General features: G+C 50.8%; 1 protein-coding gene across 1 annotated transcript in view; it reads right to left on the reverse strand.

Annotated features, from left to right (window-relative positions):
- TONSL (tonsoku like, DNA repair protein) overlaps positions 1–4,538 on the reverse strand; it is a gene marked incomplete at its 5' end in the record, with an annotated part of 29,773 nt that extends 25,235 nt beyond the window's left edge. Inside the window, 2 exons of the mRNA XM_081323530.1 lie at positions 1,449–1,544; positions 4,517–4,538. Coding sequence (XP_081179656.1) covers positions 1,449–1,544; positions 4,517–4,538 — 118 coding nt within the window. The remainder of the gene's footprint in view (positions 1–1,448; positions 1,545–4,516) is intronic.
- Between the last annotated feature and the right edge of the window lie 9,117 nt (positions 4,539–13,655).

The raw sequence follows: 13,655 nt of genomic DNA on the forward strand, positions 1-13,655 counted from the left end.
GCGACCGTCAGATGGCGGAGGAAGGAACTGTGGGAAATGTACCAGGGTGCTGTGGGGGCTCCATCCCGGGAGGTTTTCAAGAGGAGACCGAACAGCCATCTGTCTGAAACAGTTGTAGGGTCTTCGCCCTGGGGTTGGACTAGAAGACCTCCGGGGTCTCTTACAACTCTTGTCATTCTGTATTCTCTAAAAGTTCAGAAGCAAAGGACGAGGGGGCGGGGGATGATGGCAGTGTTCAAATACTTGAGGGGCTGCCATAAAAGAAGCACCGGAAGGCAAGGGAGAGAAACAATGGTTGGAAACAAGAGAGAAGCAGCCCGGAACTAAGGAGAAAGTTCCTGATAGTGGAGAACAGTTAACCAGTGGAACAGCTGGCCACCAGAAATCGTGGGTGCTCCATCACTGGAGGCTTTCAAAAAGAGATTGGACAAACATTTGTCTGGAATGGTAGAGGGTCTCCTGCCTGAGCAGGGGGCTGGACTAGAAGTCCTCCAAGGTCCCTTCCAACTCTTATTCTGTTACGAAGAGCAATGGAGGGGACGAATGGCCAGGCCTTCATTTCACTCTTCTGCAGAGCCTCACCTGAATCCTGAGGGTGTTCAAGATTTTAGTGACCGCTCAAAGTTACGGCACAGAAAAAAAGGGACTCATTTTTCAGTTACGACCTTTCAAGCCTCCCCACGGTCATGTGATCCAAATTCAGCCGCTTGGTTCACATTTATGACGGTCACTGTGTCCCGGGGCTGGTGGTGGTGGTCACGTGATCCTCTTTTGTGACTTTCTGACCAGCAAAGCCAATGAGAGAAGCCAGATTCGCTTAACAACCATGTTACAAACTTAACAACGGCGGTGTTTCACTTAACAACTGTGGCCAGAAATGCCATAAAAAGGGGTAAAACTCACTTAACAAATTCTCAATTGTGATCGTAAGACGAGGACTCCCGGTGGGGCAAACATGGGGGGCTCATGCACTGAACTGGGAGCAGAAAAGGGGGAAAAAGACCACTTGTGACAGTTTTTCACACTTACGACCGTTGCAGCATCCCCAGGGTCACGCGATCAAAATTCGGATGCTCGGCCACTGACTCGTACTTATGACAGTCGCCGGGATCCCCTTTTGCGACCTTCTGACCAGCAGAGGAAAGGCAGACCGCGTTACTAACTTAACAACTCAAATGATTCCCTTAACAACCGTGGGAAGAAAGGGTGTATAACAGGGCAAAACTTGCTGAACAAATGTTTCACTTAGCAACATAAATTTTGGGCTCAGCTGTGGTCGTAAGCCGAGGACTACCAGGTACGTTTCTCCTTTGTACCCTCAACCTCATAGAGTCACTGAGTTCTCTGTCCCCGTGTTTCCTCCTGTGCCAGCCATGCTGTCTGAAGTGACCGCTGTGGGTCGCCCCTGAAGCCCCCTGAGCGACGGTCTCAACCCTCGTGACGCTCACCGTGACGGGCCAAAACTTCTCCCAGCCGGTTGCAGAGTGTGGCTTCCTCCTTCTGGTCCCCCCTCCGCCGCGCTTTCTCCTTGCTCTTCTGGATCTCTGGAGGAGGCGAAGGGAAGTGGCAAGAATCTCAGCACAGGGTTTAAAAGGAAAGCGTTACGGAGGGTGGTGAGCACAGCACAAGACATCGTGGGCTGTCGCCTGACACCACTGGATGACCTCGCCAGGGCCCACTGCCTTGGAAGAGTGAGGAAAATTCTCAGGGACGACTCACACCCTGGACGGTATCTCTTTACTCTCCCACCATCTGGTAGGAGATACAGGAGTATAGCCAGCCATACCAACAGGCTGAAGAACAGCTTTTATCCGTGGGCTGTCAGGCTTTTGAACGGGAAATAGTTTTATAAACTTTATGCATGATTGACTTGCGAGGCTGGTGCGTTGTGCAATAAGCTCACATGGTGTAATAAGATGGAGGGTTTGTTGTCACTGTGAGTTGTGGTGGTGGTGGGGGCACGAAGGGAGGCTCAGCCAATCTCAGTGTATACATGGTTGTACTTTGACAATAAAGGTTCATTCAAACGATGGATCCTCCACTTGGCTGAGAGCCGGTTTGGTCCAGGCAAGAAAGCAGGAGACCCTGAGTTCAAATCCGGCCTTAAGCACAAAAGCTGACTGGGTGACCAGGAGACGGTGAGTTCTAGTCCCGCCTTAGTCATGAAAGCCTGTTGGGTGATTTTGGGCCAATCACCAGGAGAGGGTGAGTTCTTAGTCCCGCCTTAGTCATGAAAGCCGACTGGGTGGCTCTGGGCCAGTCACTCTCTCTCAGCCCAAGCCACCTCACTTCTTCTTAGCCGGCTTCCATGGCTAAGGAGGGACTAGAACTCACCAACTCCCACATTTGAGCCTTGTGTTTGAACTCAAACCAACCCGAGGTCAGAGCCCAAAGCCCCCTCCCTTCTAGCACTGATAATGTTCCCTAGTTGGGTCATGAAACATCTGTAAAAAATAAAGCCCATCAAACTCAGAGAGCATCAAAGAAACCCATAGTTCAACTTGGCTACAAATACTCTCTTGGTCCCCTGCACTCAGCTGGCTGGGAGACTTTGGGCCAATGACCAGGACATGGTGAGTTCTAGTCCCACCTTAGTCATGAAAGCTGGTTGGGTGACTTTGGGCCAATCACCAGGAGACTGTGAATTCTAGTCCCACCTTAGGTATGAAAGCCAGCTGGGTGACTTTGGGCCAATCACCAGGAGAGTGAGAGTTCTAGTCCTGCCTTAGCCCTGAAAGCCAGCTGGGTGACCTTGGGCCAATCACAAGGAGAGTGAGAGTTCTAGTCCCACCTTAGTCATGAAAGCTGGTTGGGTGACTTTGGGCCAATCACCAGGAGACGGTGAATTCTAGTCCCGCCTTAGGGAGGAAAGCCAGCTGGGTGACTCTGGGCCAGTCACCAGGAGACTGTGAGTTCTAGTCCCGCCTTAGGAATGAAAGCTAGGTGACTTTGGACCAATCACCAGGATCACTGTGAGTTCTAAAGCCAGCATTATTGTGAAAGCCCATGGAGAAAGTGTATTAAATATTTGTTGCCTTTTGAGTTATTCGTAAAAATAATGTAGACGGGATAGCAATTAAATAAATAAATAAAATACCTAGGAGCATCCCTTTATTGGCCTGATCTAGTACGGCTCTTCTTTTAACCATCATTAATTTGCACTGAGGGCTCCTGAATCTGAGATAACTTCACTGCAGTACTTTTCAAAAATGCTCACTGATTCGTGGCTGTAGCACAGCCCCTGTCCACACGCTAAAGTCGGTCATTTTCAGGCCCAGTGGGATAAGTGAAATTGGACCTTTTCTCTTCCAGGTTAAAGTCAGGCTTCTAATACAGGAAGTGGTCGACTTAATAAGTCTTTGTTTAGTGACCGTTCGGAGTTACAACGGCATTTTAAAAAAGTGACTTATGACCATTTTTCACACTTACGACCACTGCAGCATTCCCACAGTCACGTGATCAGAATCCAGAGGCTTGGCCACTTACATTTATAACGGTTGCAGCATCCCAGGCTCCTGGGATCCCCATTTTGTGACTTCCTGACCAGCAAAGTCAATGGGGAAGCCAGATCCACTTAACAACTGGGGCAAAGCTGACTTAACAAGTGTCTCGCTTAGCAACATAAATTTTGGGCTCAATTGTGGCCGTAAGTCGAAAGACTACCAATGGTCTATCTATAGCAGGGGTGTCAAACTGTCGGCCCGTGGGGCGGATGCGTCATGCCGAAACCGCACTCCCCTCACCTTCGGCAATGGGGAAAAAGTCGCGACACGTCACATGATGAGTTTGACACCCCTGGTCTATGGGGTCTCTCGCTTGAGCAGGGGGTTGGACTAGAAGACCTCCAAGGTCCCTCCCAACTCTGATGATGTTCTATGTACTGTGATCCATGTACTCTATATGTCATATGTTCTGATCTGGGACACGCTTAGATCCAAGCACGGGTCAGACCTATCTGGCCACCCAACCCCCTGGGAGGTTGGCAGGAAAGGCTGGGAGGAGGGGCCTGCCCCAAGAACCCCCCCCACGACCTGAGCTGTGTCCGAGGATTACCCCCCCCCAAACACAGTCCAGCCCCTTCCCCACTCGTCCCTTTGATCCCTGCAACAGCTCTTTTTCTCCCCTCGAAGGCGATCCCAGCATCCCGGAAAGGGGGCAGGGAAGGAAGGAAACCAACTGTAAGGGCCCGACTAGAGGACCTCGGGGGACCCTCCCCTTTGGAATCCCCCACCCCGCAGAAGCTAGAGGAAGGGGCTCCTCGAAGCGGGCCAAAAGAGGGCGCTGTTTTGCAATGCTCCGTCCCCGGCTCTCCCCGCCCGGTAATCCTCCAGCCGCCCCCGGACTCCAGCTCCCATCCTCCGCGCTCGCGGCAGCAGCGCCCCGCTGGCCGCGGAGGATGGGTCCTCGCGGCCAGGGCACGAGAAGCGAGGGATCGGGCGGGGGGGGGGGGTTTAGCCGTGGAGGATGGAATTTGTAGTCTTAACCCCCACCCCAACCCAGCACTCCCACCACTCACGCCGCAGCTCCCGGTCCCCCATCGCGTCCGCCCTGCAGCCGCCCGCGCGCCGAGTTCCCGCTCGTCCCCGCCGCGTCCTGATTGGCCGCACGGAAGACGGTGCCCCCTCGCCATTGGCTGGAGGCCGCCCTATCGAGAGCGGACTCCGCCTTCCTCCACGCCAGGGCCACGCCCCTTTCCCGGAGGTGGGGGGGCCGTCGGACAGAGAGCGGGATCCGGGCGTGGGGAGGAGTCGGCCGCAGCGGCGTGGACTTCAACTCCCAGCATTCCCCAGGCAGCTTTCTTAGCTAGGGAATGCTGGGAGTTGAAGTCCACCCATCTGAACCCGGTCGGATTGACAAACATTCCGAGAAGGCTGATGGGTGAACTTGCTTCAGCCCCCCCCCCCGGAAGGATGGGCAGGACAGCACGGGGGGGGGGGTTCCATTCCAGCGGAGGGTCCTGCAAGCCCCGTTCCACATCTGGGGAGGGGGGGGCGCTTCTTCTAACCCCCCTCCCAGCCGTGTCCCCCCCTGCAGAGAAGGAATTGGGGTGGGGGGGGCCCTGGTTCTGCAGCGGGGGTCGAGTTGCCTGGGCTCCCAGCATTGCAGAGAACTGGGCAGACCCCCCCAGAGCGGAAAAGTGCTGGAAAGCCTCAGGTACAGGCAAGCCCTCGATTTACAACCAAGTCCAGAATTTCTGTTGCTAAATGAGTTTGGTTGCGAGTTTTGCCCCGTTTCACCACCTTTCTCGCCACTGTTGTTAAGTGAATGAATGCACTTTATATATTTTTATTTATTTATTAATGGGATTTATATCCCGCCCTACCTTGGGACTCAGGGCTAACAACAACAAAACTTAAAGGTCTCTGTACAGTAAATTAAAAATAAAATTTGAAATAAATTAAATAAATAAATAAATTAAAATAAATTAAAGAATAGAGTTAGAATTGTAAATATAATTAAAATCCCTGTCAGTCTAGGTCAGCCAGGTGGAAAAGGAGTGTTTTGAGTTGTTAAATTAGTCATGGTTGTTAAGTGAATCTGGCTTCCCCCCTGACTTTGCTGGTCAGACGGTCGCAAAAAAGGGGATCACGTGACCAAAGGAACACTACGACCGTCGTAAATCTGAGTCAGCTGCCAAGTGTCTTAATTTTGATCACGTGACCACGGGAACGCTGCAACGATCGTTGAGTGTGAAACACGGTCATAAGTCCCTTTTTCCAGTAACTTTGGTCACTAAATGAACTGTTGTAATTTCAGGACTACCTGTAGTCCGACCCCAATTAAATCCTCATTACAGGGACCGACCAGAGAAGCTCAGTTCCTCTTTATGGGATTTAGAACATGGAACATCATCAGAGCTGGATGGGACCCTTGGAGGTCTTCTAGTCCAACCCCCTGCTCAAACAGGAGACCCTAGGGAAGGGGTCTTCAAACTTGGCCCTTTTATGACTTGTGGACTTCAACTCCCAGAATTCCTCAGCCAGCTTTGCTGGCTGAGGAATTCTGGGAGTTGAAGTCCACAAGTCATAAAAGGGCCAAGTTTGAAGACCCCTGCCCTAGGGCCATTTCAAGACAAATGGCTGTCCCGTCTCTTCTTAAAAGCCTTCCAGTATATTTTGCGGCTGAAGGTTTGCCATAACGCAAGCGTCGTCATCGGGGCGCAGGGAGAGGTTTGAACCGAGAAATATTTAGACATTTATTTTCTATTCCACGAATAGAAATTCTACAAATAGAATTTTTTTCCCTCTAGGCCAGGGTTCTCCAACCTTGGCCACTTTAAGACTTGTGGACTTCAACTCCCAGAATTCCTGGCTGGAAGTCCACATGTCTTATAGTGGCCAAAGTTGGAGACCCCTGTTCTAATCTAGGCCACAGGTGGGCTACTATTGGCAACTTTACAACCTGTGGACTCCCAAAATTTCCTGCTGGCTCAAGGAATTCTGGGAGTTGAAGTCCAAACAGGGTCATAAGGTTGCCACTCGCCCGTTCTCTTCCCATCGCCCTGGGCCCCTTTATTTCAGCAACAGAAAAATGCACAGACTTGCAATAAAAAAAAAGAGCCGATACATATCTCACGGCAGCCAAGATGTGCTTTTTCCCACAGGACAATGTCCCAGTTTGCAGGATTCATATATATTTTTCGGCCATTGCAGAGTATCCAATGGCCCATTTGGCTGCAACTGTTCTTGTTTGGAATGTTTTCCAACCCTGCAGTCTCCACGGGGCCGTTCGCCCATCGTCTGCTGAATCCTTTAAACATCTGCTGTTGTGTGAATGAATCTAGGTTTGAAATGGCTACAGGAGGAACTCAAAAGGGGGGGGTGATAAAAGGCAATGTTTTTCACCGTTCTTCACAAGCCATGGGTGATCTGGCTCCCTCCCAGCATCCTCATTGGGAAGGTAGGCATTTGAGGGTCCCGGGGGGGGGGCAAGGGGGGGGGAGAGAAGAGGGACACCACAGGCTTTCTTCAGAGAGATTGGTCCACACAGGGGTTAGGGACGTTTGTACTTATGAGCTGCATCTCTAAAGCAGATTCAGAATCCCACAATAGAAAATAGATGCTTATAAATTTTGGACCTGCTTTGCAAGGAGGGGGGGAGCTATTAATTGTTGCAATAGATTTGTCAGTGTTCAACTGGGGGGGGGGAGAGGAAGAGCTGAAGAAGCTTCTTGGATGAGAAGCAAAAAGCCTTCAAGGAAAAACGAAGGAAGTCCATCTGCCTCTTGGAAAAAAGCGCCTTTTGGGACACGCTGGACCTGGAGGATGGAGAATCTCCATAGACATTTAGCTACACCCTTTGGGATGAACCCCCTTCAAACGGTGTGGAAGTATGAACAGATTTCCGCAAAACATTGCAGAAGAACTGAAGAAACTTCTGGGCTGAGAAGCGAAACCTCTTCAAAGAAAAATTCAGAAACTCCGGTTGCCTCTTGAAAAAGCACTTTGGGGACAGCCTGGACCAGACATTCCGGGGGCGGGGGGAGATAAAGTGTGGGGTTTTTTTTAAAAAATTCCCGTTCGTTTAGCTTTCTTTCGTCTCTTCTTGTTTCGGATGTTGTATTTCGATCTTTGGAATAGAAGAAAACTGGATTGGGGCGAAAAAAATCCCAAAGTACGTACAGTCCTCGAATTATGACCACAGCTGAGCCCAAAACCTCTGTGGCTAAGCGAGACATTTTGTTAGCTGAGTTTTGCCCCGTTTGACGACTTTTCTCACCACGGTTGTTAAGTGAATCAATGCAGTTGATAAGTTCGTAACCCGGTTGTTAAGTGAATCTTTGCTCGTCAGAAGGTCGCAAAAGGGGATCCCAGGACACACACCCCCAAGCACGGCGACCATCACAAATGTGAGTCGATTGCCAAGCATCACGTGATGGTGGGGAGGCTGCAAACCTCAGAACCGTGAAAAAAGGCCACATGTCCCTCTTTTTCAGGGCCCTTGTAACTCTGAAAGGTCACTCAAAGGACTGTTGTAAGCTGAGGACGCCCTGTAGAGAGATTTCTCTTCTTGTTTGATTCCCTCCAGAACCATATAAATGCCCACAAACCTCCTGGCAAGGAGCAAATTCAAGCAAATGGCCAGGGCTTCTCCTGGTCTCCTCGGTGGCCCGGACTTGCCTGGCCACTAAGGAGTGCCCCCCCCATTTCCTTGGGGCCAGCAGCAGCAGCCTAAACCAAGTTAGGGGTTACTGCATTCCCCCACCCTCAAATAATCCCCTTTTAGAAGGAAAAGCTGCAGATCATCCTCCGTGGCTCTGAAGGGAAGGTCAACCGGGTCAAAGCGGCAGGGCCGAAGCCTTCTTGGCGGGCTCTCTTTCCATTATATATTCAAGATGGACAGTGTTTAACATTCATATGTTACGTATATGTAGGGGTGTAGGCCTATACGTATGTTGTATATAGTATGTCTTAGGTGCATGTATGGGTTCGCTTTGAGAGCGGGGAACTACATTTCATTTTCTGATGTGTGTCGTCGTGCCCACGGTAAACAAAGGACAATAAAGGTTATCTTATCTCCAAAGGCGGGCTAGGGGGAAGAGGTGATTTGACAGGTGGGCCTCGTATCCCAGGCTCTCCCAAGGGTGTCACTTTCCAGGTGGATCCTTCCATTCCCAGAAAGCCCCAGGTAGGGTGGTAGAAATATCAATCCTACTGGGACAAAATGCTGCTGAAAGTCTTAAGCGTGTCTTTGGCTGGGGGGGGGGGGAATTAAGGACTATGAATGTGGGTCAGGGAAACGTGGGGAATTGTTGTCCCAGGCCATGGGGGCATAGATTTACTCTGGGTTTGCTTCAGACCAGGGATGTTCAACCTAAGTGACTTTGAAGTCCTGTGGACTTCAACTCCCAGAATAACCCCAGCCACAGAGGTGGCCTTTGGTTTATTACCACGAATGGCTGGCTAGGGAATCCTGGGAGTTGAAGTCCACAGGTCTTAAAAAGCTTCCCCAGTTAGATTGCCCTGGTTTAGACTTTGCCATGTCCCAAAGACCACCATTTTTTTTTGGTGGTATTATAAAAGGGGAGGGTGGCTTCCCTCCGGAAAAGATGGCTCTGCATTCTCCGACAGCCCTCTGGGCAGTCCGACTTCGCTACAGCCCACCTTGAAAGGCCCTTCACTTTGACCAGCTTCTTCACACTCACACATACACACACACACACACACACACACATACGCACACAAGGAGACAGTGTGGTTTGGCAATTTTTTTTTAACTACATTACATACAGAAACTTGAAACGCAGACCACAAAAGAACAGAAGAACTCATTCCCAACGACATTAAAACCATTCCTCATTTTTAAAAGCCGTTTAAGTTTATAGGTTTAGTGCTCACAAGTATGGGGGGGGGAGAAGGACACATGGGGGACAGAAGGAAGGAAGCAGGAGAAGCGATGGAGAGGCTCCCAGGAGGGGGGGGGGAGAAAGCTGTTGCTCCCCCCCTTGCTATTCTAACCCCCCTCTCTCCTTAAGTGTCCAGGAGGTGGGCGGCTGGTGGGCACGGCGGCTAGCCCTGCGATAGAAAAATACCTGGAGAGTGAGCCCCACCCCACCCCACCCCGTCTCCCCACCTCGCCCCTAGCTGGCTTCCGAACCCCAAAGAGGCCCCCCCCGCACGCCCCAAAACCAGGAACACAAATCATGAAATCTGAGCCGAGTACGAAGGACAGACTCCCTTGCCAAGAAGCCGTTAGTTTTCTTCTTAAATTAGTTCAAAACGCTACATTCACTAGTTAAATAAATTACCCACGGTGAATACTGTAAAGAGTGTGTGTGTGTGTGTGTGTGTGTGTGTGTGTGTGTGTGTGTGTCCCGCCGGGCGCCGCGCACCCGGCGGGGAGAAGCAGGCTACAATCTTTTCGACGTCTAGCCGGAACTAGACAGGTAAGGCTCAGCTACCAAGCAGAAGTTGGAAGGAGTCCCAGAGGATGAGCGGGATGAGAATGAAGGATTAAAAAAAGCAAAAGAGGCTGGCAGTGATGACCCTTAGCTGGACAGGGATGCCCCCGGCGCCCACTTGCCACAAGGCTTTGCGGCACAGAATCCGATACGGATCTGATCTCTGGTTCCTCCGATGGATCTCTTCTGTCTTCAAAGTGGCTTGTTCTTTCCCTGTCTAATCAAGGGTGTCCCCGAGAGCTGTGGACTTCAACTCCCAGAATTCCCCAGCCAGCATACGCTGGCTGAGGAATTCTGGGCGTCGAAGTCCACAAGTCATCAAAGGGCCGAGTTTGAAGCCACCCTGCTTTAGGTCTTCGGGACCAGTTAGGGAGTCAGGCAGAGGAGTTTCGCTAGCACTGATCTGGAGAAAGAGGAGCTGCAAAGGACAAGGGCGATCCATTTCCTCCCCCCACACGCACACACACACACACACCCTGACATCCACACACCCTGGATGTGACTGCAGAAAAGGACCTCGGTGGATCAGCTGCTCCTAGAGGGGGGGAATCCTCTTTTAGGTTTAAAAAAAAAACAACAAACCAGGACCGGCTGCACTGAAATAATTATCGTAAAACTCACCCCCTCCAGCCGAGAAATCCGCTAAGGATAAAAGGATGTTTTTAAAGCCAGAAGGGAAATACTGCAGCCTTACTCGCAGGATGGGAAGACGGCAGAGGCCAATGTCCAAGGTGTGTTGTGAGATGCACATACCTAGGGTCACTTAAGTTCCCTCCAAGCAGCTAGAAGCCCAAACCTCTACTACTGGTTTGCTTCAACCTGGCACTTGCCAAATACACCGGACTGCATTTCCCACAAGGCTGGGACAAAACTGGAGAATGTCAGGTTGCACGGGGCCAGGATAAAACCTATGCCTGGCTAACCTGAGTACAGACGTAGTTGTTTCCAAGCAGCGCCGATACCATCTACAGTGTGTGTGTCTAGACCGCTAAAGGGATCGGCTGCTCAAACACTTTCGGACTCCTAGGATGTCTTCAGAAGGACAGAAAAGCAAAAGGGGAAAAAGAAAGAAAAAAGAGACCACTGCAGGGTGGCTTTCCCTGCAATGCAAAACATTGCTTACTCCAGAAGCCTCAATGCACCTTCTTCTCACATGCCCTATACCAGGGGCGAGCAATTACGGCCATTGGATGACCTGGGGACTTCGACTCCCAGAATTCCTGAGGCAGCCAAGCTGGCTCAGGAATTCTGGGAGTTAAAAGTTCCCAGCTCATCGAGTGGCCATAGTTGCAGAGTCCTGCTCTAAATAAGTCCCACCTCGGATGCCCCCTCCCTTTTCCTCTGGAAAGTCTGTCCCTTAAGTCCAACTCTTGATTACGTCCTTTCTCAAGGGGGGGGCGGCCTTGGAGACAGCTGTGCCCCCCCCACTCTCTCTAGCATTTCCTAGGGGCAGTTCCTTCCCACTCCGCCCTGTACTTTCCCAACGCAAAGGAGGGATGTGTGGGCAGGGCGATGCCTCCTTGCCGGGATGCCCATCGGCGTGCTGCGTGTGTGTGTGTGTGTTTGGGTGGAATCTAACTTTAGCTCCCAGACAGGAAACTTTTCCAGAAGTCTTTGATCCCGGAGAAAGCACTGCCAGCTTTTTCTCTGAAAGGAATTCCCTTTTTCCTCTCCCGAGGCTTGTCGCATCCCCCGGAGTGGCTGCCAAACAAGGGCAGATCGCCCTGCATTTTTCCTGAGGTCAGGTTCACCCCGAGCGCGCGCGAATGGAAAGCGGGCTCTGGAACTTTCTTTTTACACACCCCTTTGTGTCAAGGCCTGCGGTGGGAGAGGCTTTTGCACGCGCCAGCTGGGAGAGGACAGCTCTTCCTAGCCTCTACCTGGGATCAAAGACTTAAAGGTGAGAGAGAGAGACACGCTAATACTGGGGGCTAATGAAATAAAAGTCTGGAAACAATGGAGGCTCTGCTCCTCGGACAGAGCGCCTTCTCCGGGCCTGCAGCTGCTTGCCCTTCACAACCAGGCGTGCTACCGCACAGGCATTACCCCACAATGGCTATCTTGCTCCAAATATGTACGGGCAGGCTTCCCCCAGCTGCCACTGAGGCACGGGCACGCAATCGGAATAACTTAAAATGTGCTACTCTTCCTAGAGCAATCCTGCTGGCAGTCAAAAGGTGCCAGTCACAAGAGCCAAGCAGCTAGGGCAGGAGTCCTCCACCGCGGCAACTTTCAAGACTTGTGGACTTCAACTCCCAGAATTCCCGGCTGGATTTCTGGGAGTTGAAGTCCACAAGTCTTAAAAGTTCCCACGGTGGAGGACCCCTGGGCTAGGGGACCCTCGACCTGCCAGTTTGGGGGGGGGGGAGAGTCATATAGAAAGCACTTGCAGCTTACTTTGCCCAGATCAAGAGGTAGTTCCTGGTTTAACGTCGATGCGCCTAGCTCGGCGGGCTTCGGGAATTCCTGCCTGTGAATCTTCCACCAACTGGAAATGAAACAGCAGTGCCTAGGCGTGACCATTCTCCCTCTGCCAATTCTAGCTGGGCTACTCAACCGATTTTCAAATGTCAGAATCCACCCTGAAGCCAACCTCTGGGTAGAACCACCGACACCTCAGCAGCCGGAACATCCCAGGGCTATTCTGAGCAAAGACCTCACCCACTTTCGACCACGGGGGTGGACAACTATTGACCCTTTACAACCTGTGGGCTTCAATTCCCAGAATCCCCGAGCCAGCCTGGCTCGAGGAATTCTGGGAGTTGAAGTCCACGAGTTGTAAAACACCCCCGTGTTCTATTAAATGAGCACTGGATTCGCACTGGTCACCAACAAAACCAAAGGAAATGAGCCCCACTGGGGCAGCATTTTTGACTAGCCAAGCTGCATTCCCAAGTTGTGCAGGACGGCCTGCCAGCTTTTGCAAAAAAAATAATAAAAAATAAAAATAAAGAAGAGCTAGCTAGCAGCGGGCCTGGCCAGCTACACGGCTGTTGAGTTGCCCAGGACTGGAAGGCTATTGTCGACTTGTCTAAAATTGGGTTAGGGCCAAGAGGTAGGAGGAGAAAGGAGGAACAGGAACGGCGATAACAAAAATGATGTTGTTAATTCTTGACCAGCTGCAGGAAGAATGGCCCCGCCACACACGTTTCACGGGTCTGTAAAACATACCTGATCCCATTAGTTCATATAAAGGGTTAACTGCGGTCACAAGCTTCCTTTAAGAAACAAAAGCAAGAAAGTCAGGCGGGGATGCAAGACTAGGGTTTGGAAGGAAAAGAAAGAAGATTGACAGCACAATCGACGTATTTCTCATGATACATACTGGACGGTCATCCACCAACACGTTTCCCATTTTAAAATAGGCTTTTAAGAGCAAGAAGCAATTATCCCTGTAAGTTCTCACTGAAATTTGGTGAATGTCTCCCACGATCCTCATCCATAAACTTGCTATATATATATATATATATTTATATATACTTTTTTTTTAAACGTACATAAAATCACACTGTAAAATTGCATAATTACTAGAAGAGCCTGTTAACTCATTTCCACACGGATGTTCCAAAATACTGGGAAAGCTCCCAAAAAAAAAACCGGACGAAATTAATCACCCTGCATTCCGAGAAGTACTGCGCTGATTTGGGTTAGTTCGATGCCACTTCTTAGCCTGGGGAGGGGTTGGGGGGGGGGGCTAATGAAAGAGGACAGTTGTCGGGGTCTCTGGGTACTTTTGGGAAGTGCAATTCAAGCC

Source organism: Vipera berus, assembly GCF_964194415.1.
Source record: "Vipera berus genome assembly, chromosome: 3".
Classification (NCBI taxonomy): Eukaryota; Metazoa; Chordata; class Lepidosauria; order Squamata; family Viperidae; genus Vipera; species Vipera berus.